Source organism: Pan paniscus, chromosome 18 (assembly GCF_029289425.2).
Source record: "Pan paniscus chromosome 18, NHGRI_mPanPan1-v2.0_pri, whole genome shotgun sequence".
NCBI classification, from domain to species: Eukaryota; Metazoa; Chordata; class Mammalia; order Primates; family Hominidae; genus Pan; species Pan paniscus.
The window spans coordinates 83,144,272-83,169,879 of record NC_073267.2 but is presented as its reverse complement, the minus strand read 5'-3'; the positions used below and the strand labels follow the sequence as shown (position 1 = coordinate 83,169,879).

At 43.3% G+C, this 25,608-nt stretch overlaps 1 protein-coding gene across 1 annotated transcript in view; it reads right to left on the bottom strand.

The window, feature by feature from the left end:
• HYDIN (HYDIN axonemal central pair apparatus protein) overlaps nucleotides 1-25,608 on the bottom strand; it is a 429,930-nt gene that overhangs the window by 194,330 nt on the left and 209,992 nt on the right. The window contains exon 23 of the mRNA XM_063597736.1: nucleotides 23,894-24,207. Coding sequence (XP_063453806.1) covers nucleotides 23,894-24,207 — 314 coding nt within the window. The remainder of the gene's footprint in view (nucleotides 1-23,893; nucleotides 24,208-25,608) is intronic.

Sequence of the window (25,608 nt, the reverse complement as noted above, 5' to 3'; positions counted from 1 at the left end):
CTTATACATACAGCCCAAGCTCAACAGATGTTTGGTTGATTGAATGAATGGATGGATGCATGGATGGATGGATGGATGGATGGATGGATGGATGGATGGGTGTGTGGAATGTTGAATGAGAACAGTTGAATAGCATAGAGGGTAATCTGACTATTCTGCACCTTGTCTGTCAACCTGGGATAAAGAGTGGGGATGGGAAAGCATGGAGAATTCACAGAGTATGGAAAAGCTCTTTTCATTTTTGGCCTGAGCTTCCATTTGACTTGTTCCAGACCAGATGTCTCTAGCTGACTTTACCTCTGGCTGAAACCACTCCATTAGGGGCAGAGAATGCATGTTGGGCTGGGTGCTAACAAATCTCCCGGGAAGCTCGTTAAAATAAAGATTCCTGAACCTTGTCCTCTGACAGATTACAATTCAGCAGGTCTCAGGAGTTAGATTTTTAACAGCCTTCCCAGGCAATTCTAATGGGTAGCCAGATTTAGGAGCTGCCGTGGGTAGGAATGGCAGCATGACAGCTGAGGATGGAGCTGATAATTAATATGGGGCTATCACTGCAGCCTTAACAGCTAGGGACAGTGAAAATCAGCCGAGGACAATTCTGAACACTTATGAAATCACTCCAGGTCAGCAGAGACGCCTGGCGAGGCTTTGCCGGCTCGCTGCCCCACATAATAGCACTCACCCATCCAGCCTTTGCACCCCTGTGGGATGTGCTGCATAAAGAGAAAACAAATGGGAATTTCTGTAATGGAAAAATACAAAGCTGTAGAGGGTCTTCATACCTGAGGAAAAACAACACCTCAGTTGACAATGCTACCTGGACAATTGGGAAGTAAGAGGTCTTTCTGGAAATCAATAGAGGAAGGCAGAGCCGCCCTCCCTGCTTGCCCCCTGAGCCACAGGAGACAGTGAAACATTTACTGTAATGAGGACTTTACGTTATTAAAACCAGAAAACCTGCTCCAAAATATTGAAATAGAATGCTGGTAGAGTTTTTTTGGATCAGATTTCCTTTTACCCTCAGGAACAGGTGATTACTTTCCTGGTATGCTGACCCAAACAGGAGTAGATTCAGTTATTTTTAAAAGGGAGTGCATAGCAAACAAGAACAATCGATACTGTTCCAATTCCAGAGCTCCCCGTATCAGAATCATGAGAGAAGCCAGGAAAGAAATGTTCCCTGTAGCTGCCAGAGAATCACATGCATGTCAGACACCCGCTCATCAGCAGCACTGGCTTTGGGGGCAGTGGTTTCCCTCCTCATGTTTTATTTTCAACTCTTGGGGAAGGATCACCACAGTCTTTTGTGCTACAAAGTTAAAAAAAAAATCCACCATACTTCTTTCCTGTCCTTTCTTCACTGGAAGCAGTGTGGTGCTAAAATAAAACCCTGATGAACAAGCTTGTATTTCAGTTAATGTTCTGTGTTGCAGCTTCCGTGATCTTTGCAGATGGGATGGTGGATGCTGGACACCCATTGAAGTCTGCGCAGTGTAGTCTTGTGGGAAAAGGTGGCAGGGGTGGGCAGCCCGGCAGGAGACACATTGATTTCTAATTCATTGATTAATTAGACTTGGCTTCTGGGAGTGTCCACTACAAAGGATGAAATCAGCTGGACAAGAAGGGCCTGCATATGCTGTTTAATATTTTTTTAAAACTGATGACTGCAGCAGATGCTGCCAGTGCACTTCATTAGGGTGATGCCCCCAGGTGCTGTGGGTGTGGCTGTACCTTCCTCTGGAGCATTGCCCTGGCCTGATGGGAGATGTCTCACTCACCCTGAGCTGCCTTCCCTCTCATTAGGGTATGACTTATAGGAAGGAGTGACTGATAGGGCTGGCAGCTATGAGAGCCCAGCCTCCTTGTCTCTGAGTGGGACAAACTGTGATGTAATTTACACTCCAAAGCTCCCCACGGGATCAGGCAGAGGTGAGACTTCTGAAATCACATCTTCCCCTAGTTTTCTTCTGGCCCTATCTTGCTTCCCTTAATTTCTTATAGTTCTCCTGAGAGCCCTCCCTCAATAAATCACCTCAAGAACCACACTCTCGGGCTCTCCTAGGGAATCCACTACAGTGTTGTAGGATTCTAAAGATGAGAAACCCAACCCTTGCTTCAAGGAGCTAAGAGGCCAGTGGATCAGAGTCAGAGCCACAGGAGTGGCTGTGCTTTAGGGTACAAGTGTTCCAGCAGGGAGCCAGGCAGTGCACAGGGGTTCTGAGCATGGCTGTGGGGTCAGAGGGCTTGGGTTTGAATTCCAGCTTCCCCACTTGTGCACTATGGGGCCTGGGGGCTGTGTTAGTAAGAGAACCCTCCGCATCTGATTGCTGTGAGCCATAGTTCACATAATGAGCCCCATGGTGCCAGGGTCATAGCAAATGTCCAATGAATGTGAGCTGCTCTTGTGTGGGGTTGGTGAGGATTACCATCATTTTTGGAATTCAAATGAGGGAGGTACTAACTCTTCTTGGATGCATACAGAAGTCTTCATGGAGGAGGATATGGTCTAACTATGCCTGGGAGAAAGAATGGAAGAAGAGTGGGGGAAACGTGCCTGCAAAGCAGCGGTCCCCAACCTTTTTGGCACCAGGGACTGGTTTCATGGAAGACAATTTTTCCATGGACTGGGTCGGGTGGTGGGGGGATGGTTTCAGGATGATTCAAGCACATTACACTTATTGTGCACTTTATTTCTATTATTATTACATTGTAATATATGATGAAACAATTATACAACTCACCATCATGTAGAATCAGTGGGAGCCCTGAGCTTGTTTTCCTGCAACTAGATGGTCCCATCAGGGGGTGATGGGAGACAGTGACAGATCATCAGGCATTAGATCCTCATAAGAAGCATGCAACCGGGATCCCTTACATGTGCAGTTCACAATAGGGTTTGTGCTCCTGTGAGAATCTAATGCCGCTGGATACCTGACAGGAGGAAGAGCTCAGGTAGTAATGCGAGTGGTGGGGAGTGGCTGTAAATACAGATGAAGCTTCGCTTGCTCACCCGCCACTCACCTTCTGCCGTGTGGCTCAGTTCCTAACAGGCCACAAACTGGTACTGTTCCTTGGGGAGTTGAGAACCCCTGCTGTAAAGGAAATAGGATTCCCCAGGGACAGGGAAGAAGTCTGTTGTGGGAGCAGCGTATGTGTAGGTGCCAAACGGAAGCAGGTGATGGTGATGACAATGATGATGCAGAATACAGAAGCAATGAGGTGGGGCCAGTGATGGTCAGCAGTGGGAGCAGGCATGACAGGAAGGGGGATAGTAGCCATGGGGACTAGCACTGACCCCAGCAGTCACTTTGACTGCTCTCATGCACCTCTTCCTCCTGGCAGTGAGCAGTTAACATCTACCTAATCTTTAAGCATTAGCTTAGATGTTACTTTCACCGGAACATCTTCCCTGACCCCCAGGTCCAGGTTCAGGGGTCATCTCCATGCTTCTACATCCCACACTGTAATTTACTCATCAGCAGGGGCAGAAGCCATGTCTGTCTGTCTCACCACGGTCTCCAGCACTGGGCACCATACCAAGCTTAGAGTCAAGCCTAACATTTGTTGAATGAAATTCTAGTCAAGAGTACTGTAGTTAACTCCCTGTAGTAAAAAGGGTTATAAAGATCTTGTTTTGCTCAAATGTTATATCAGATGGTCTACTATTTGTAAAAAAGTAATCTGTCCAATTCCAGTAAGCACAACTGTTTGTAATACAACTTTGCTTCTCCTCCCATCAACAGATGGAGTCTATTTTCTTCAGGCCTTGCATCTGGGCTTGGCTTGACTCCTTTGGCCAATGAGGCATTCAAAAATGTGATGCAAACGGCAACTTGAAAACTACCTAGGCAATTCACAGATTCATGAGAACTAACACATATTTTCTGTTTAGACAATTATGTTTCGGGTATTTTGTTGCGTGATGAAAGCTAACATATACAGATTGGTTTTATTCTCCCTAGCACAGTGCCCTGCACAATTACCCTCAATAAACAACTACAGAATGAACAAGTGGAATGAAAACATTTCAAGTATATGGAAAGAAAATGTCAATATTCTTAGTGGTGCAAGCTGGTCATCACCCTTATAAATCACTGATATCAAAATGAGAAAATGATCCACAGTAGCCACTGGTGCCTTGCATGGTCAGAGGTCCAGTTATGAGAGCATCCAGCACTTCAAAGGTCTGAGTGTGCGCTAGTGGCCTCTGTGAATTAATTTCATTGCTGAGATTATTTTCTCCTGCAGTTCCAATCTCATATTTCCATTGTTCCTAATTTATAATCTAATGCAAACCATGCATCTTTACTTGTCAGATCTTATCAAGTGGCTTCCCAAATTCCTATTCTTGCTCTCAGCTATCTAACTTTGCTTTTCTCATTTTGTAAACCCCCTGCCTCTCATCCATCCTTCCTTCCTTCCTCCGACTCTACACATCGCAAATCTGCTCCAGATTAGGCAAGCCCCTGACTGCTGTTTCTAAAGGGAGCAGATTATAATATTGCTTTAAATTATATTAAAAGTGGGCATATTTCTAAGCCCCTCTGGGTGCAGACACAAAGTCCCTGCCATGTTTCCATATTTATTGTCTAGATTTGTGGTCCTACACTTGCTGATCATCCTACATTGGGAAGCAAATGACAGATGGAAACAGATGGGCTGGCCCAGTGCCTTCTCTAGCGGCATGGTCTAGCTCTGCCACGTGAGAAGGGGAAGCCAACTAAAGACATGTCTCTATTATGGAAAGCAGCCTCCCCTAGCCCTCTGACATTATTATACCACAGAATACTTCCAACTGGTCATGTGTGCTAAGGTAGAAACTGACGAGAGATCGCTGAGAGGCTGAAACTCAAGTTACTCAGAGCTTAGGAGATGAAAACCATCTTTTTAAAAGGTTCTCAAAAGGAGTTGCAATTGGAGCCTCTAGAACAGTGGTTCTCAGTGTTGGCTGGCCATTGGGATCTTTCATGGACCCTTAAGAAAGACTGAAGCCTGAATCCCAACCATAGAGATTCTGGTTTACTTGGCTTCAATCTATTTGAAACTTCCCAAGGTGATTCTAATGTGCATTCATGGCTGAGAACCACTGACCTAGAAGATGGTACTGAGAAGGTCATGAATAGTGGTAAAGCAACTGTATCAAGTAAGAGCCCCAATTAAGTAACTGCAGCTGACCTTATCATCACTATTCCCTACCAGGAACTATGAAGCACTTGATAAGCACTGCCTAATTTAATCTTCACAACAGATTGAGGAGGAAGCCATTATGATTATCCTGTCTTCAGATGACAAAACTGAGGCTCAGAGGACAGGTGAATGGCTGCGTTAGACCCACACCAAAGCTCATGCTCTTAGTGACTTTGCTGGAGAGTCTAGCCAATCCACAGGTGAGGGTTTCTCCTGGGTCCCTTCATGTCATGCCATACCCAGGGCAGCGACTCCCAAAGCAGGTCTTCTCATTCCAAAAGTAACTGGAACCCACAACGTAAGGAATATACAATGTGTTGTCTAGAACCTTTGGAAGAAGAGGAACCCATTCTGATTGTAATCTGAATGAGCAAAAGCAAGACACCATTGACCTTGCCCTTGAAGTAACTTTGCAGAAACAGTTTTGCTGTCAGGTGAGTAGTGGAGGAATGTGCCCAGAATCTACCTCGAAGCTCTCTAGTCTAGATGGATTTCTGTGTAAAAAGGCCACTTCTATAAAGCTCCAGAAGGTGTCCCCACTGCTACATGATCTTAGAAAGGCTGCCAAACAGGCTGTGAAATCTCCCTTATCAGCTTCATAGCTCTTTAGAAATACTTTCAAAACAGGTTGGTTTTTAAAGTCAATTTCTTTTAATGTCTGGCTTTCAGTAGATTGTAGCTAGCTTTGGGAGGATTTTAATTAATATGAACATGTAGACCAACCAAATGAGCCCTTTTTACGAACATCACTCCATGAACCAAGCGGACACAACCCTGACTTAGGTTCAGATATGTACTGATAGTTTCCGCTGATTTCATTAGAAGCTGGCTTAGCTCACATTGAATCTCTGGAAGTCTGATGCCCTCCTCTGATACTGGAAACATCGGGAAAATGCCTTAAAAAGAATGAAGCTATAATAAGGTGACTAGAGTTCTATAACAACACAAAAGCAGGAGAAAAAGTTTTATAACACTCACAATTGAAATGAAAAACAGTCCAATTCAGTTACCTATGGGGTAATGGATATGGTAACTCAGGAAATGAGACTAAGCTGAATTGCAAATAGAAGTAGACTGTATGGGCCCTAACATGGAGATAGCTTCAAATAGAAGTAGACTGTATGGGCCCCAACATGGAGATAGCTTTTAAGTTAAATATAAAGAGAGCTAAAGGCCTACCCCCGCTCCATAAGTTTCCCTGTGCTTGGCCCTGAGTCACTTGCAGGTCGACTACAAAGGCAGGAAACTTGTCTCTGGAAGCTCAGATTTCAGAGATGGCAGACAGTCCTCTCATTAGCCTCAGTGGGTAATTTGACCCCCCGGTCAGATAAATTAGCTGACCCACCGCAGCAGAAGAGGAGATTCTAGATGAACAGGCTATAGGAGGCCTGGATGATGAAGGCCCTGGGAAGGTTCTGGGGACACCAGAGATGGAGTGTAAAGTGGTCTACTGCTCTCAGGGGACTTCAAATTTACTAACAGTATCGTATTTGTAATGGGGATCATGAGTGCGGACATTGATTATGCTTCTCAAACTATGTATCTATGTTACAAATACTTTTGCACATACAATGTAGTTTCATAATAAAATCATTGCTGACCTTCTGCAGGGGCAGTTTCAGTCAAGTGAGGAGCCAGTTTAAATTGGGTTGGGGAATGAATGGAGGCAACTAGGGTACTCTGTTTTCTTCCATTGCCTGGTAGAGAGTTGGTAATTAATGCAAGAGGATTAAGAGAAGGGCTTTCTAAGAGGTGAAGCACTTGTGCTGTAGGCAAAGGAATGGGAAGCTTGAAGATACTGAAAGTGAGAGGAGATTATTGCTAGAGAGGAGAACAGACAGAAAGCTTGGCCTGGAAAGGCAATAGATGCTTTTTTTCTGTACAGTCACTCTCTGCATCCGTGGGTACCGCATCCAGTGATTCAACCAACCAGGAATCAAAAACTTCTGAGAAAAGAAAAATGACAAAACCCAACAATACAACAATTAAAAAAAACACATAAAAAATGAATACAATACTGCAACTATTTACATAGATTTACATGAGCTATTATGGGTAATCTAGAGTCTACAGGAGGGTGTTGGAAGGCTATAGGCAAATAGAACACCATTTTATATAAGAGACTTGAGCATCTGTGGATTTTGGTATTCTCAAGGGCCCCAACCTTCAGTGGATACCTGAAAGACAACTGTAGATTTGAAAACATTCATGTATTTCTAAAAAGTGAAAGGCTCATTTTCCTCTTGAGTCACAGGGAAGGAAATGGGGTGGTGAAAGCAACAGCTCAAAGAAAAGTAATCTCAGGTTGGTCTGCAGCCAGGGGAGACCAGAGGGAAGAAAGCCACCAGCAGAGTGAGGTAGGGAGCCTGGAGGGAGGATTCCTGGGAAAGATGATGAAAGGCAAGGCAGATCCAGGAAACACTGTGGAGGAAATGCTGGTGGAAACACTTGGTATGATCATATTTAATTTTGTCCAATCTGGTGGGTATGTAATGGTGTCTAGTTGTAAATGTTTTAATTTTCATTTACAAGATTACTAATGAGGTGGAACATCTTTTTATTCTTTATTGGCCATTCATATCTGTTCTTCTGTGAAATACCTGCTCATTCTTCTCTCCTGGGTTTTAGTTGAATTCTGTCTTTTCCTTCAAGGGCATTATTTATGTAGTATGTAGACTGATCATCTGCAGGTGGTTTGTATGCCAAAACTGCTCTCTGTTGGTGCCTTGTCTTTGCACTCTTTTAATGGTATCTCTTGATGCAGAAAGTTCTCAAATTCAACATAGAGATTACGGATAGTTTCACTATGATTTTGTGCTTTTTGTATCTTGTTTAAGAAATTCTGAGGCTAGGCAAGGTGGCTGACACCTGTAATCCCAGTACTTTGGGAGCCCAAGGTAGGAGGATTGCCTGAGGCTGGGAGTTTGAGACCAGCCTTGGCAACATAATGAGACCCCCATCTCTACAAAAAATTTACAAAGAGCATTAGCCAGGTGTGGTGGTGTGTGTCTGTCATCCCAGCTAGTTGGAGGGCTGAGGCAGGAGAATCACTTGAGCCCAGGAGTTTGAGGTTGCAGTGGGCCATGATCATGTCACCACATTCCAGCCTGGACAGCAAAGTGAGACCCTGTCTGTTAAAAAAAAAAAAATTCTTCCTTATTCAGAGTCAGAGATCATCAAAGCATTACCCTACATTTTCTTCAAATTAAAAAACTTGACTTACACTTTTCACGTTTGTATCTTTAACCCATTTGGAATTAATTTTTTTTTTTTGAGATAGAGTCTCACTCTATTGCCCAGGCTGGAGTGCAGTGACACAATTTCGGCTCACTGCAACCTTTGCCTCCTGGGTTCAAGCAATTCTCCTGCCTCAGCCTCCCAAGTAGCTGGGATTACAGGCACATGCCACCATGCCCGGTTAATTTTTGTATTTTTAGTAGAGATGGAGTTTCACCATGTTGGCCAGGCTGGTCTCAAACTCCTGACCTTGTGTAACCTGCCTTGGCCTCCCAAAGTGCTGGGATTACAGGTGTGATTTTGTATAGTGTGAGTTTAAGGATCTGTTTATGCCTTTTTCTATATAGATGACATATTGTTTCTGGATCATTTACTGAATAGGCCATCCCTTCTCCTTTATTCAAATATTTCAATTTTGTCATGTTTCCATACATGTAAGGGCCTGTTTCTGGGGTCTTTGTTCTGTTCCTTTATTCTATTTGCCTATCTGTGCACAAATACCACACATTAAACTTTATTATATTTTTACAATAAGGCTTGATATCTAGGAGCTTGGCTAGTCTTATCCCTCTTCTATATAAAGTTTAGGATCAACCTGTCAGGATTCTGATTGGAAGTACATTTAAACTATAGATCATTCTGGGGAAAAATGACATCTTTACTGAACTGAGCCTTTTAAATCAATGAAACAAGTATGTCTCACCATTTATTTAGGTCTTATTTAATGACTTTAAATAAAATTATCATTTATCCATAAATATTGTGTTTTTATGTTACATTTATTTCTAAGTACTTTTTTTTTTTACTGCATTCTATTTTCTAGTTGTTGCTGCTATACAGAAATGCAATTGAGGTTGGGTGTGTTGGCTCATGCCTGTAAGCAATCCCAGCACTTTGGGAGGCTGAGGTGGGTGGATCACCTGAGGTCAGCAGTTTGAGACCAGCCTGACCAACATGGTAAAACCCTGTCTCTATTAAAAATACAAAATTAGCTGGGCGTGGTGGCAGGCACCTGTAATCCCAGCTACTCAGGAGGTTGAGGCAGGAGAATTGCTAGAACCCAGGAGGCGGAGGCTGCAGTGAGCCAAGATCGCACCATTGCACTCCAGCCCAGGGGACAGGGCGAGACTCCATCTCAAAAAAAAAAATGCAATTGAATTTTATAACTTTATATCAATCCATCCTCCTCACTCGATTCTTTCATTAATTCTAGTAATTTGTCTGTTGATTATTTTGCGTTTTCCATGTAGATAATAATTACATGACTTTTGTTTCTTCCTTTCCAAATCTAGTCTCTTTTATTTACTTTCCTATCTTCCTACACTGGCTAGGATCTTTAGTAAATTGTTGAATAGAAATGGAACTCTTGGCTAGGTGCGGTGACTCACGCCTGTAATCCCAGCACTTTGGGAGGCTGAGGTGGGCAGATCACCTGAGGTCAGGAGTTCAGGACCAGCCTGACCAACATGGAGAAATCCCATCTCTACTGAAAATACAAAATTAGCCAGGTACAGTGGCGCATGCCTGTAATCTCAGCTACTCAGGAGGCTGAGGCAGGAGAATCACTTGAACCTGGGAGGCGGAGGTTGTAGTGAGCCGAGATCATGCCATTGCACTCCATCCTGGGCAACAAGAGCGAAACTCCATTTCAAAAAAAAAAAAAAAAAAAGGAACTCTTGTCTTATTTTTGATTTTTAAAGGAAATGACTTTAACATGTCTTCATATTTTAAAAAGTTATCCTTGATCAGGTTAAGGAATTTTCACATGAATAGTTGTTTGGTTCTACTGAAATTTTTCCTGGATTTATTGAGATGATCATATGTTTTTTCTTCTTTAATGGGGTAGTATAGTAAATTGAATCACCGGATTTTGTAATGTTAAACCAACCTTGCATTCCTGGAATAAACTCAACCTCATTATATCTTATCTTTTTATGCTTTGCTGGATTCAGTTTGTTAAGATTTTGGTGAATGTTTTACATTTATATTTTTGAATTAATGAGTGTGAAATGGCCTGAAATCTTTATGTCTGTGACCTGGTTTAATGGGTTTTGGTATAAAAATTAAGTTAGTTTTATAAAATAAATTGGGTAATATTGTCTTTTATATTTTTCTCTGAAAAGAGTTTAAGTTTGAAATAATTTATTTCTTAAATCATTGGATGAACTCTTCTGTATCTATCAGGACTTAGTGGGTTCTTAAAAATGGAGATATTTGAAACTATTTCTTTAATGGTTATAAGACCATTTAGATTTCTTTTTTTATAAAAGTCAGTTTTGGCAAGTTGTATTTTTCTAAGAATTTGTCCATTTTATCTAAGGCTATTCAGAAGTATGTTTTAAAATGTCTAAGCCTGTGTTTTTGTTTACTTGTTTGTTTCTTGTTATCTATTTGCTATTGATTTCTGACAGAACAGATTCTTTGTTGAGATCTGCTTTAAGCCCTAGTATACAGTAATTTTTCATAACTGTAGCATGGGGCCAGAAGATTTTTTTTAGTGCAGTGTTCTACATATGTCAATTACAGTAAGCCTATTAAATGCATTCAAATTGTCTATAATAGAGTTGTTTGCTAGAACTTTAAGCAATGATAGAAATATTCTCTATCTGTGCTGTCCAATACATAGCCACTAGCCACATGTGGCCAACTAGTACTTGAGAGGTAATTTGGTTTAGATGAGGTCATGAGGGTGAGACCAGCCTCACGGAATTAGTGCCCTTATAAGAAGGGACACCAGAGTGTTCTCTCTCTCCTTTTGCTATATGATCACATGGTGAGAAGGTGGCTGTCTACAAGTCAGGAGGATAGCCTTCATCAGAACTTGACTATGCTGGCACTGTGATCTCAGACTACCAGTCTCCAGAACTGAGAAATAAATATCTCTTGTTTAAGTCACACACTCTATGATATTTTGTTACGGCAGCCTGAGCTCAGTAATATAGTATAATACATTACACTTAAGTGTAGAAATTTCAACATTGCTTTGTGACTTAATGTAATTCTTAAATAGTAATTAGGCATCAGCTAACTCAGCCCTAGCTACAGATGTGAGGGTTCCTTGGAGGAAGCCCAGGAACTAATGGGGCTGGGAAGAAGGAGAAAGAAGGACTCCTTTACACTTTCTTTCACTCAGCATGTCTGTTCTGAAGTGATTTACATAAAAAGTGTTCTGCTGTAAAAAGCCTGAACACAACTGTGTTAAATAATACATATATATGTTTGTGTGTCTATTTGAGAATTTGCTTTATAGCAAACCTGATTAATTTATATATCATACGTAATACACCTATTATATTTAATTATAATTATACATGTATTTCAAGTCTATTTAAATAAGTGATATTCCTTCTCAAGGAGCAAAGTAAACCTATAGATCTTAGATATTTGATATTGCCCCTCCCTCAATGGCAGTGAACCAAACTGTAGGAATGATGTCTAGAAGAAAAAACAATTCCACCCCTATGACATGGGGCTGAACTTGAATTTCCAAACCTGTTAATAGAAGGACAGAGTCAGAGGTTTCAAGCCCTTCGGAACAGATGCAGGATGGCTTCTCCAAGAGCTACCTACTTCCTCCCCTAAAGGATGGTCAGTTAGAAGCTGGTGATGAACCTGTGGGCAGAATCCCATGGCAAGGCAACAGCCCCACAGGAACAGTCTACCCAGTCTGTGGCAACAAGTAGGGAATATTGCCCTCCTGTGATGGTATCGTGGCCTCAAAAGAGAGGGTCAATGGGAAAGAGCAGCAGGAAGCAGGCTTTGCTGCCAACATGCTCCCTGGTGGGGCCTCACCCAGTTAAGGCAAAAACTAAGAGGATCCCTGAGGTTCCTGGTAACTCTGGTATGGAGCCAGCCAGGCCAAGGAAATCCTCAGTTCCTGCCTGAATCAGGAACCACTGGCTATCACAGGCAGTTGGGGTATGATTATCACTAAAAATCCCCTGTAGGGCACAGTCTCAGGATGAGAGCTCCCACCTCTAGCAGCTGTCACATGTTGATTCAGGGACTCAGGATAAGGCTGGGAGCCACCACCCAGAGGATCCTTCCCTCCACCCTGCACTCAGCCCTCTAGGGGCAGCAGGCGTCTCTTCACCCTGCTGGGACTGATCATCTAGCCCACCCCAGCAGACCCCGTCAGTATTCCCACCAGATTTCTTCACTGGGTAATATTTGCAAGGCTGAGGAGTAGAGGGCAAAGTGCTGAACTGTGGAACAAACAGTAGCTGTGGATTTTTATGAACCTCTTGTTTCCTCGTTCAGCTTATAAACTCTTGATGGGAAAAGACTGTGCTTCCTACTTATCCTCACCCCACCCCTTTCTCTCCCTCTCTCCCTGTCTCTTCCCTCCCTCCCTCCCTCCCTTCCTCTATCCCTCTCTTCTCTCCTTCTTGCCCTTTTCCCTGCCTCCCTCCCTCCCTTCCTTCCTTCCTTCCTTCCTTCCCATTTTTATCTAGTGCTTATTTACTTCACTGTGCTGCCCTTCCCTTATTTGTAAAATCACAATAATAACAGTGTTTCCTAAACAGCTGCCATGTAAATCAGCTTACTGAGAATATGAAGTGAAGCCATCTTTGGAAATGTCTGGCACACAGTCACTGCTTATCCACCCACCTTGTGCCCCATGAACGGTTTCCATGTTTGTCTTTGGGGGCTCATCAATTCCATGCACAGCAATAAGTCTTATTTATCTTTGTAGTCCCCATCACATATAGCACAATGTTCAGGTAGAGTGTTCAGAGAAGGTTCGTTTAAACATAAAATAGATATATAGTAATAAGATATACAGAAAAATTGGGCTTTGATATGTCAGTAGAAGACAGTGGTTAAAACAGGGGCTTTGCAGTCAGTGCAGAAATGGGGTCTTGGACTTCTCAAAAGAAGATATAGCAGTGACCAAGAAATACGAAAAAACGTTCATTGTCACTAATAATCAGAGAAATGCAAATCAAAACCACAATGAGATAATGTCTCATACCAGTCAGAATGGCGATTATTAAAAAAATAACACGCTGGTGAGGCAGAGGAAAAAAGGGAATGCTTATACATTGTTGGTGGGAATATAAATTACTTCAGCCATTGTGAAAGCAGTTTGGAGACTTCCCAAATAACTTAAAACAGGGCTACCATTTGACCCAGCAATTCCATTACTAGGTACAAACCCAAAGGAATATAAATTATTCTACCAAAAAGACACATGCACACATGCACTTATATGTTCATTGCAGTGCTAGTCACAATAGCAAAGACATGGAGTCAATCCAGGTGCCCATCAACAAAGGATTGGATAAAGAAAATGTGGTACATAAACACCATGAGTACTATGCAGCCATAAATCATACAGCAACATGGATGCAGCTGGAAGCCATAATCCTACATGAATTAATGCAGGAACAGAAAACCGAATACTACATGTTCTCACTTATAAGTGGGAGCTAAACACTGAGCACACATGGACATGAACAGGGGAACAACAGACACTATGAACTACTAGAGGGGGTAATAAGGGAGTGAGGCATGGGTTGAAAAACTACCTGTTGAGTAGTATGCTCAGTACCTGGGTGACGGGATCCATACCCCAAACTTTAGCCTCATGCAATATTGCCATGTAACAAATCTGCACATGTATCCCCTGAATTTAAAATCAAAGTTGAAATGATTAACAAAAACAAATGGGGTCTGGGATCTGCTGTGTGGGCTCAGGTGCCTGGATCCCTAAAAGCGGGTATTCATCCTCACTCTCTGGGGTTGCTGTATGACATGTAATGAGTTAGAATGATGCCTGGCACATGGTGGGTAGTCAATCATAGTTACTGCTATTGGTCAAGATTACGGCAGCTTCCTTTCATTGCTCCCAATAGCTCCATGTTGAAGATTTGGCCATATACATCTGTCTACAGGAAATATTTCCTACTTGGACATATTCTTTGTGGTCTGGAAAGCTGTTAAAAGAGATTTTCCCAATGTAAAGATGTGAATTGTTCACACTGTACCGATGGTCTTACTCTAAAGCTTCAAAAATAGGCAGGTTGCCTTTCATACAGAAAACGGGAAGGTGCCTGCACAGCTGGTGCTTAGGGCTGCATGTTGACGGGGCTATTCTGGGAATGAAGTCTGGTTGTGAGTTGCTTTTCCACAGTGCCTGAGGAGTAAACCAGCTTATCAGGTCTCAGGGCATTGGTAAGGTGGTCTTGTTCCTCAAATACCCTTCCACGCAGGTGGTACCTAATTTCACAATTAGATGTCCATCTCTTTGGCTTAGGACTAGCAAGAGAAATGCAATGAGCCTGATCAGTCACGAAGGTGGAATCTTTGTTCTTTGCTGCCCAGCATCCATTCTCCCTTTCTTTGGTCAGGTACCTTCCATTTCCCTCTGTGAACTAGCCTATCTCTGACATTCAGCCTGGCTCAGGAGTAGCAGTGAGTTCCCCAGACCATAGTTGAGGGACACAGGATTCAACCAGTGCCAGTGAGTTACAGCAAAAAATTTCCTAGGACTCTACTTCCTCCCACTAGACTTGAACCTGGCATATGAAGAGCTGGAGCTGCTGAGTCATCTTGCAACCATGTGCGTATAGGACCCGACTGAGAATGGAGGTAATATGGCAGAGGGAAGAGCCAAGGGATGATGGAAGAGACACTAGATGCAGGTGATGTTATTCAAGTCCTGGATCAAACTGTGCCTGAAGCCTGAACCTAGACTTTCCAGATGCATGAACCAACAAATTCTGTTTTTCTTTTCTTTTTTTTTTTTTGTAAGTTTGAGTCAGGATTACTGTTGCTTACAACCAAAGCTTCTAATGATATGGTCATTAATAGAGGATCCATTTTTAAAGAGAGTAAAGGGAGCACAAGAACTCAATGCCAGTAATGTTGGAGGCTCTGAATAGGTTGGATAAGGGACATCCTCAAGATGTCCATGTTTGAATCCCTGGAACCTGTGAATGTTACCTTATATGGCAAAAGGGACTTTGCAGATGTGATTAAGTTGAGGATCTAGAGAAGGGGTGATTATCCTGGAGTATATGAGTCAGCCCAGTGATCTAACCACAGGTGCCCTTATATGAGGGAGGCAGAGGGCCATGTTCCTCCAGAGAGGGGAGAAGGGGATGGTATGCAGTCAGCTTTGAAGGTGGTGGAAGGGCCAGAGACTAGGAATGCAAAGAGTGAAAGGAACAAAGCTCTGGAATTCAGCAAAGGCAGGGGATTTTCCCTGCAGCTTCCGGAGGGAGCAGAGGGAGAGTGGCCCTGTCCATACCTTGGTTCTGGCCCAGTGAAACTGATTTCAGACTTCCGGCCTCCAGAATGGGAAGAGAAGAGATCTGTGTTGTTCTAATACCCCCAGCTTGTGGTGACCTGTTACAGCAGCCACAGGAAGTTGCTAGGGGGAGGGACCCATTCCCATTGGGTTCACTCTTGGGGCTGTAAGTCTGTCATCCTAGCTCAGACACAGCAGGGAGAGAGTCGGGGAAGAAAGGGGGCTGAGGGGGCAGAAAATAGGCTGTGGCCCCTGATTCTGTTTCCCCTTCATGACCTTTTTGCCCCCTCCTCAGGCCTGTCTTCCCTCTGGCCCCAGGGCTAAATGCTTACTTTTGGCTCCAATCCAAACTTTTCCCTGGGAGGTGAAAAAGAAAAACGCAAATACTTGAGCTCACAGCGTTCTGAGAGGTACAAAGCTGGTGAGGAAGACAGGATGTTTATGGAAGGGACAAAAGCTTAGATCAGTGAGAGGTACCTGCGGCCCTTGGACCCTGTGAGACCTCCCCACATCCTGAAATGGCCTCAGACTGATTGTGGGAGAAAATATCTCAAAGCTGCCTCTGGGGTACTCAAATATGGCCTGGTATCAACATCAGAGAGGCATCCATCTCCTCAATTTCTTCAATAACAAAGAGGCCTTAGCATCCTCACCACATTCCTCTGTGGAAGGCACGATTATTAACCTCCTTCATTTCACACAAGAGCCGAGGCTCAGGGAGGCTCAGCCACCCAGCAGGGTCACATGGGGCAGGTGGCTGAGCCAAAGTCTGACTCGGACACCAGCACCCTGAGCTACCCAGGGACAGCTGTGGTTTAAGGGTACTTAGTGCCTGCCCTTGTGGGATTCAATAAAGTAATGCTTATTCTGAAAGAAAAAATAATCACATTTCCCCTAAACATTTTTATTTTCTTATTGGGCCCTTGGGCAGAACAAGGAACTGCCTCTAAGCCAAGGTCTGGGCTTATCTGGCTGCAGGGAGGAGTGATAGGTAGGGAGGGGAGGCCTGCCTGGCCCTGGCCCCCTTAAGCCACACACAGGCCACGGCGAAGCTTGGCTAAAGCCTGGCTTTGGCCTTGATGAAAGCAGCCTGGTATAAGAAAAGGATTTTCTATCATTTGTTGGAAGTAAAAGGAATCTGGGTCCATCTGTGGTTGTCTAAGGACCCTAGAGCTCCTACAGGAGGACCCGTAGGAGCCCTTATAGGATTCCGGGGCTGCTTCACTTAGCAGCATTTGGTACAAAGGAAGAGACCCTTAGAGAACCTAAAAACAGCCACCAATTTGGGAGTGCTTGGCATGTCTCAGGGACATATGCATGTTAAGATACACTTCATTTAATCCTCACAGCAACTCTTTTAGACTACCATTTTACAGGTAAGTCAACTGCGGCACAAGGTCACATGGCTAGGAGGAGCACAGCGCTTGGATTCTAACCAGCCACATCTGATTCGGCAGCCCAGGACCCCAACTACCACTAACACACCACATCTTAGAAAAGTTCCACTTTTGGGCCAGGAACAGTGGCTCACACTTGTAATCCTAGCACTTCGGGAGACTGAGGTAGGAGGATCACTTGAGCCTAGGAGATTGAGACTAGCCTGGGAAACATAGAAAGACCCTGTCTCTACAAAACAAACAAACAAACAAAAAACAACAACAAAAAAAACAGAAATTAGCCAGGTATAATGGTGCACGCCTGTAGTCTCAGCTACAGTAGTCCTTGGCTTGTGCCCAGGAGTTTAAGGGTGTGGTGAACCAAGATTGTGCCACTGCACTCCAGCCTGGGTGACAGAGTGAGACTTTGTTTAAAAAAAAAAATCTACTTTTGAAGCAACAGAAATTGAGGAATGATGAAGACATAGATGGAAGCATCCAGAAAATGAGGCTCTTTCTCCAGCCTCCTTCCAGGCCTTCCACCCTCCTCTTCCAATCTCCATATTGGCTGGCTGGCGCTCATCATAGAAAAATCAGTGTGAGAATAACATGTTCCTTTGCTGCAGGACTTGGCTCCCTTTAGGCCCTTGTATTCGATTTATTTATAATCTGATTCAGAAACGAAGAGCCAAAGCTGTCCGTGGAGACCACTTGGCCCACATGCTCTAAGTTCTAGTGCGGCCTCAGCTTCCCCGCTCTGAGACTGGGCAGAGATGCCAGCCAAGCCAGAGGCTGCTCGGCTCCCTGACGGTTGGCTCTCTAGTCTGGCCTCTTAAAGGTAAAAGCTGGTTCAAGTGCACCGTTTCCTTGTGCTTCTCTTTCACACAGGTGCCATGAAGCATTGTGTTGTTATCAAGCTGATCAGTTAGACTGAAGAGATGGACCTAATAAAAGGGTGGCTCCTGCAGCGACAGCTGTGTGGTCATGAATGGCCAGCCCCGGCACTTCATGCCAGCTTTCTCATTACATGCAGATGTGGGAGGGGGAGAGACCACCATCCACCATGGTTGACCCAGGTTCCTGTCACGGGCACAAACTCACAGGCTTCAAAGGCAATGGCTGCCTTTTCCTCTTACCGAGGACTTATTTAGCATGCTTGTCCATTTTACTTCTTTCTTTGTTCTTAGATGTGACATGAGGGCCAACTTGGGGGAAAAAATGTGTGCTCAAACAAGAGGGATGCTTTAAATAGATGAGTGAGAATTGCCTACAAAGTCACATGCACACATGTGCATGCACACGCACCGCAGATGTACATGTGTTGTGAAGGAACATGAGAGTGTCTAGGCGACCTCAGACCTACCTAATAAAAGAAAAAGAAAACCCTCTGTTACACTTCTGTTTCTTTTACTAACTGTAAGGCTTAGAAGAATCCTAACTGGATAAGAAAGGTTAGTGTTCGTGTATATCTGATAAAAGTGACCTTTAGCCAGAGTGGTTTATGTTTTTCAGACGTCCTACACAGAGACAGTCTGTCTGGAAACCAGGTGGCTTTTTTTTTTTTCTTTTTTTTTTTGGTCTATTCTAGGTGACATTTATGCCTGGAACCTTTCTCTTTGGCGGGTGCCAGGAAGCTGAGAGAGAGGAATCTCAAGCTAGGTATGAAATGATCTCCTTCTCTCTACAAATACCCAGGTGGGAGCAGCTGATTCACCAAGAAACATCCTTTGAGGATGTACTCTGTGCTGGGGACTGTGCTGGGCTCTGGGGCTCCAGAGGTGATAGGGCAGGTGTGCTTGCTGGCCTCACAGGGATTAAGAGATGCTGGGAAGATGGACACTGAGCCATAAGCAGAGGCGTGATGTGAATCACCAAGGAGATGGGAGTACCAATGTCCATGACAGGGGATTTGGCCTAAGGATGGATCTTGGAAAAGGCTTCCCTGCAGAAGGATGGTGAAGCTGAAGTCTGAAGAAGGGGAAGGGACAGCTAGGTGGGGCTGGGGAGGAGCTTCCAGCAAAGAAGGGGGCAGTTGGACAGGAACAGCACTGGGCAGGACAGAGGCCGGTGTGTTGGGTAAACAGAAAGGTCAGTGCCAGAAGCACAGAGCAAATCTGGAGAGGAACGCAGGGACCAGCACATGCTGAGCCTTGCAGAATAGAGTGAGTGCTCTGTACTTTATTCCAAGAAGCACAGGTAGTTACTAAAGGCTTAACGCCAGGGCAGTGGCATGGCTACTGAGGGGAGTAGGAGCTGTGGTGCATGCGTAGAAGCAGAAAGCCCAGGTAGGGCTGTGACCACAGTAACAGGCAATGGTGGCTTGAGCCAGGGTAACAGCAGTGGAAATGGGAATGAGGTTTTCAGAAGGCAGAATAGGTAGAAGTTGGTGGTGGATTTGATAGGGTGGGTGGGGTTAGAGAGAGGAAGAAATCCTAATGCCTCCCAGGAGAGCAGTGATGTCATTTACTGGGACAGGGTGCCCTGGAGGAGAGTCTGGGGGTGAGCAGGGAGGGAACAGAGCTTATGTGGAACACGCTAGGCATAAATCACCTGGGAGGCATCGAAGGGATGTCCAAGAGGAGACGTCAAGAAGGCAACAGACTTGGAACTCAGCAGAGGGGGCTTGGTGAAGACAGGCACTGGGAAGCCTTAGCAAAAGAAGCTGACTGGAGCTATGGGGGTGCATCAATTTCCAGGAAGAGGAGAAAGCCTAGGATGGAGCCCTCCATCCTTCTACTCCAGTGGAGTTGTTGCTGGCAGAGAACTGAGAAGTTGTTGAGGGGACAAGAGGAAAATCAGGAGAATACGGTGTTCTGCAAGGCGAGAAAGGAATGTATTTCAGGAAGGTGGGGTTGGTCGCTGTGCTGAATGCTGCTAAGCGTTACCTTTCTGCAAAAACCTTTGTCACCTTCTTGATTACAAATCCCACCACTGCCTCCAAGAAAGAGCGTTAATTCCTTCTGGAATATCAGGTCTCTCACACACTTCTGCCAACATACCTCTCCAGACTCACCTCCCACAACTTCTCCCACCCAGTGAGGTCTGCCCACCAGCCACGCTGACGTACCCTCCGCCAACATCATGGTAGAAGCGTGTCATTTGCTCTCCAGCATCGATTCTCCCTCTGTCAGTTTTTGTTTGGTGACCCCATTCCCACCCCCTCCAGTCCATCTGGTTCTGAGATCATGATCCACAGCCTTTGGTGGTGGGCATGTGACCAGGTCAACCATGATGAGTGCATCACCCTCCCCTGACAGTGACTGATGAGGAGTGGGGACAGAAATGTGACTCAGTTAGTTTGATCGGAGTGAATCTCCTGGAAGTTGTGGGAGAAAGACCTCATATTGTTTTCCAGTGGATCGGAGTGTAAAAGGACATGGCCCCAGCAGTGCTGGCAGCCACTGGGTGATTAGGAGAGAAAAGCTAATCTGGGAATGAGGTTAACACAAGAAACTGAGCAGAGCTGAGAGACAGAGAACCTGGCTCCAATGATGACATTGTATGATCCTTGCTTTAAGCCAGGCCAGAAGCCAAAGCGAATCTGGAATTTTGAGTCGTGAAAACCAGTGAATTTCCTTTCCTTTAATTTTTGCTTAGGGTCAGGTTTTCAATGACTTGCAATAGAGTGAACCCATGAATTCTAACTAATAGATACATGCTATTCCTGTTACTCAGAATGTCTTCCTGCCTCTCCATCTGGAATATTTAACTGTGGCTCCTCAATGCAGCCTTTTCTGACTTCTCTGGGCACAGGCCTCCCACCCACAGAGCCCAGCATGGCCACATGTCCATTTTGGTACATGTCTGCTTTCTCCACTAGCCTGAGGACAAGGGTCACGTCTTGTTCACTTTTATAGTGCTGATTCCTCAATATGTGGCTCACAATAATCACTTATCAAATGTTTTCTGACTGACTCTCTGATTGAGTAAATGAATGAACAAACAAGTTATAAGCAGAGGCTCAATATTAAGAGATAGGAAGATGCTGAAGAAAGAGAAAAACAGTTAAATAAATGCTTAAACCAATGAAAAATTAAGTGTATCATCTTCAGTAGTGGCCAAGTACATTTTCAAAAGTTCATCACTTTAATTATGAAAGTAGCCTCTCAAAAATAAAAAAATAAATGAAGCATGTCCTTGCTCCCAGATGGAATAAACTCATTTAGCTATGTTACATCAGAATCACTTCAGAAAATCTGGTATTTGAAGTGCATTAGGTCGGGTTGGCTGATTTTTCCATAATTATATTAAATGTTCACCATCTACAGAATTTCATTCCAAACCCAAACAGTCCCTGGCACTTAATGAGCAGACTCCAATGCTCAGGCCCAGGACCGGCTGCTGGCTTCAGTGCTTCGCTAGGTCATTGTTAGATGTCTACGGAAAACATTCAGAGCGAGCCATCGTTACCGTGGTAACAAGTGCAGGAGAGAAGAGGGTGACTGTCATACATAAGATGAGGATTATGGACAGGAAGCACTGACAAGCCCCTAAGGAAACAACATGAGGTTTCCTCAGTTAAGAATGGCCGTCCAATATTCACATGCCAACAACTGAGAGTCACAACATCCAATAAGGAAATATACAAAGCCCATTAGTTCTGGTTGCCAACTAAGAAGAAAATGCAGCAATCGCTGCCTCCCACTATTTTATAATTATGTGTATGTCTATACATATACATAAATGAACCAGAACAGAAACCCATTGGAATATGTACAACAGGCAACATGGAGCTCAGTGCTACACATACTCAATGTAGGGTCCTACTCAGTCTGTGCTTTGAGTTTGAAATGCTTTTCAAGAAAATTCTGCAGCAACAAAACCAAAAGTAAACAAGTATGACCACATCAAACTAAAAAGCTTCTGCGCAGCAAAGGAAAGAATAGAGTGAAAATTCAACCTATGGAAAGGGAGAAAATATTTGCAAACCATATATCTGATAAGGGGTTAATCTCCAAAATACATAAGAACTCCAACTCAATAGCAAAAAACCACTAATACCTAATTTAAAAATGGGCTAAGGACTTAAATAGACATTTCTCCAGAGAAGATCTACAAATGACAACAGGTATAGAAAATATGCTCAATGTCATTAAATATCAGGGAAATTCAAATAAAAACCCCAATGAGATATCACCTCATACCTGTTAGGACGGCAGTTACTAAAGAAACAATAGACAAGTGTTGGTGAGGATGCGGAGAAACTGAAACCCTGGTGCACTGTTACTGGGAATGCAAAATGGTGCAGCCACTGTGAAAAACAGTATGGAAGTTCCTTAAAAAACTAAAAATAAAGCTACCATGTGATTCTGCAATCCCACTTCTGGGTATTTATCCAAGAATTGAAATCAGAATCTCAAAGTGATATTAGCACTCTCATGTTCATTGCAGCAATATTCACAATAGCCAAGATGTAGAAAAAAGCTAAATGTCCATCAACAGGTGGATGGATAAAGAAAATTTGTTATATACATACAAGGGGCTAGAATTTTGTTCAAACTTAAAAAAGAAGGAAATTCTGCAATATGTAATGACATGGATGAACCTTGAGGACATTATGCTCAATGAAATAAGCCAGTCACAGGAAGATACTGCATGACGTGGTTTGGCTCTCTGTCCTCATCCAAATCTCATCTCAAAATGTGTTCCCCACATGCTGAGGGAGGGACCTGATGAGAGGTGATTGGATCACGCAGGTGGTTTCCCCCATGCTGTTCTCGTGATTGTGAGTGAGTTCTCATGAGATCTGATGGTTTAAAAAGTGTTTGGCAGGGCTGGGTACGGTGGCCCACACCTGTAATCCCAGCACCTTGGCAGGCCGAGGCGGGCGGATTACCTGAGGTCAAGAGTTCGAGACCAGCCTGGCCAACATGGTGAAACCCCATCTCTACTAAAAATACAAAAAAAAAAAAAAATTGCCAGGCGTGGTGGCAGGCACCTGTAATCCCAGCTACTTGGGAGGCTGAGGCAGGGGAATCGCTTGAACCTGGGAGGCAGAGGTTGCAGTGAGCCCAGATAGTGCCATTGCACTCCAGCCTGGGCGACAAGAGCAAAACTCTGTCTCAAAAAAAAAAAAAAAAAAAAAAAGTGTTTGGCAGTTCCCCTCTCACTTGCTGTCTCTCCTGCCATCATGAAAGATATGCCTTGCTTCCCCTTCACCTTCTGCCGTGGTTGTAAATTTCCTGAGGCCTCCCCAGCTGTGTAGAACTGTGAGTCAATTAAAACTTTTTTCTTCATAAATTACTCATTCTCAGGCAGTTCTTTATAACAGTGTGAAAAAGACTAATATACTGCATGATTCCACTTATATGAGGTAGTTAAAATAGTTAAATTAATAAAATCAAAGAGTAGAATGGTGGTTGCGGGGGCTGGGGAGAAAGGAGAATGGGCAACAGGCATAAAGTTTCAGTGCAGCAAGATAAGTTCTAGAAATCTGGTTTACTTATAGTCAATAATACTGTATTGTACACTTAAAAATTTGTTAAGTTGTATATATATTACCACAATAAAATAATAATTTAAACAATTCTACAAAGACTTTATTTTTTAGTGATGAATTTCTAATGATCTTATCACTAGACTCAAAATTAAAGTGGGCTTATGGATATTGCTTTGTTAATTCGGTGGTGATTGGGACTTCCAAAGATGTTTTATCTATGTTTCCTGTTAGGAAATCGAGGATGGATCGTGATTGTAAGCTCCTTATTAATTCTGTCAATAATTAGTTGTCAAAACGGAAAATATTCATGAATGGCCAGTACATGGAATACAGAAAACCCCATGAAAAGCCTGAAAGAGAAAACAAATGAAAAGCAGAGTTCTGTGCTGGGGGTACCTTATCTGATTTTCCTCATCATTCACCAAGAAGAACCAGCGAAACTTCACAACCAACGGGCTGCAGTTGGTGATGGTAACGTAGCGAATGAGCTCAGTATCGTTCAGGATGCAGCCAAAATCCAGCTCCATTGTCTCAAAGCTGAGGTTGGGGTAATGCACTTCTCCGCGCAGGTCCAGGCTGTCTATCTGAGGGTGTTCGACATACTTAATTGCTAGAATTTCTTCTGCCACCCAGTTGTTCAGATCGTTTCTGTAGGAAGGGTCAAACTTGATCAGCAGGTTTTTTTCTTCATCAGTTTCCAGTTTAATAGGCTACAAACAAGATAATGGGGAAATTACTAACTTTTGTACTATGCATTTCCACGCTGGTACATGAAACAGGACAGCCAGGTATTTACACATACACATTACATGTATTTATGCACACACAGATACATGCATATTTGTGCATACACATATAAACACACATATTAGTATGAAAAACATACACATACACATTCATATGTAAACAGCTAGTACATCTAAGTATAGACACTTACGTATATGGATACACATTTTATTAGTTGAAAATGAAAGCATGGAAAATCTGGAATTATTTAAAGGAAGAGATTTTGATAAGTGTTGTGTGGGGTTATAAGAATTGAGGAGTTGTAAAGGAAAAGTCTACAATGAATAACTATTATAAAATATTCTTAACTAAAAATAAATTTCGTTGTGAAATGCCCTTAGGCAAGTGGGAAAAATTCTTTGCTTAAGAAATTTTTAAAAGGGTTTTCTAAAGCACTGGGGAGTGGGGGTGGGGGTGGGGGGCTCTGTAGAGAGTGACCCAGAAAGGGACAGATTAGGTAATTTAATTTCTTTTCTAATGTCAGCAATCCTAACTTTTAAGCACAGTGTCATCCACTTTCTGCTGCTTTCTATTCAACTTAAAATGACAGTCCAGAGCTGAACAGCGTTTGTTCAGTACATTTTATTTGTTCTTTTCTGTCTTTGATTCCAATCCCTATGTGTTCCTTGATGCCAGTGTCTGCAGTAACACCTTCCTGTAGAAAGGCTGGCTATGAGTTGGCTTTTTTAGGCATTGCTCAATTCCCACATTTAATGGGCATGAAAGCCACCTCGTGGTTTTGCAGCAAGTGCCCTAAGGCAGTTGGGAAGAATGGACACAGGAATGAATCTGTTTTCAGTGCACCTCATCTTTCCACTGGGCTTAAACGATTCTGGTATTTAACTGTGCATTTAATGACATGATTAGATGGTTTCGGTTGATAAAGCCACTCACCTGATTCAACAGTCAGAGAGAGAGTAATGACTCTTCAGCATTGGCCTAATCCCAGCTGAAAGCCAGGCCAGCCACTTGGCCTTTAATCTTACCACTGGCACAAGGGGCTGGGCATAAGTTAGGACCCACCCTTGTAGATCATGGCATCTGTAGCACTCGGTATCGCCATGCTTGGTGATTAAATGTTTTGAAGATTGACTTAACTTTTTTTTTTCCAGGAAAATGACATTATTGTTTTGTAGAAATGATACAAAAATCTACATTATATATAAAAGCACAAAGAAGAAACAAGAAATTTATCCCAAATTTCACAATACATTATTTCTCAGAGTTACCATTTGGTAGATGTTAGTCCAGACGTGAGAGAGGAATAATAGGATTTTACAAAAATGGAATTAGACTACATTATTTTCTAAAAAACACCATATTTG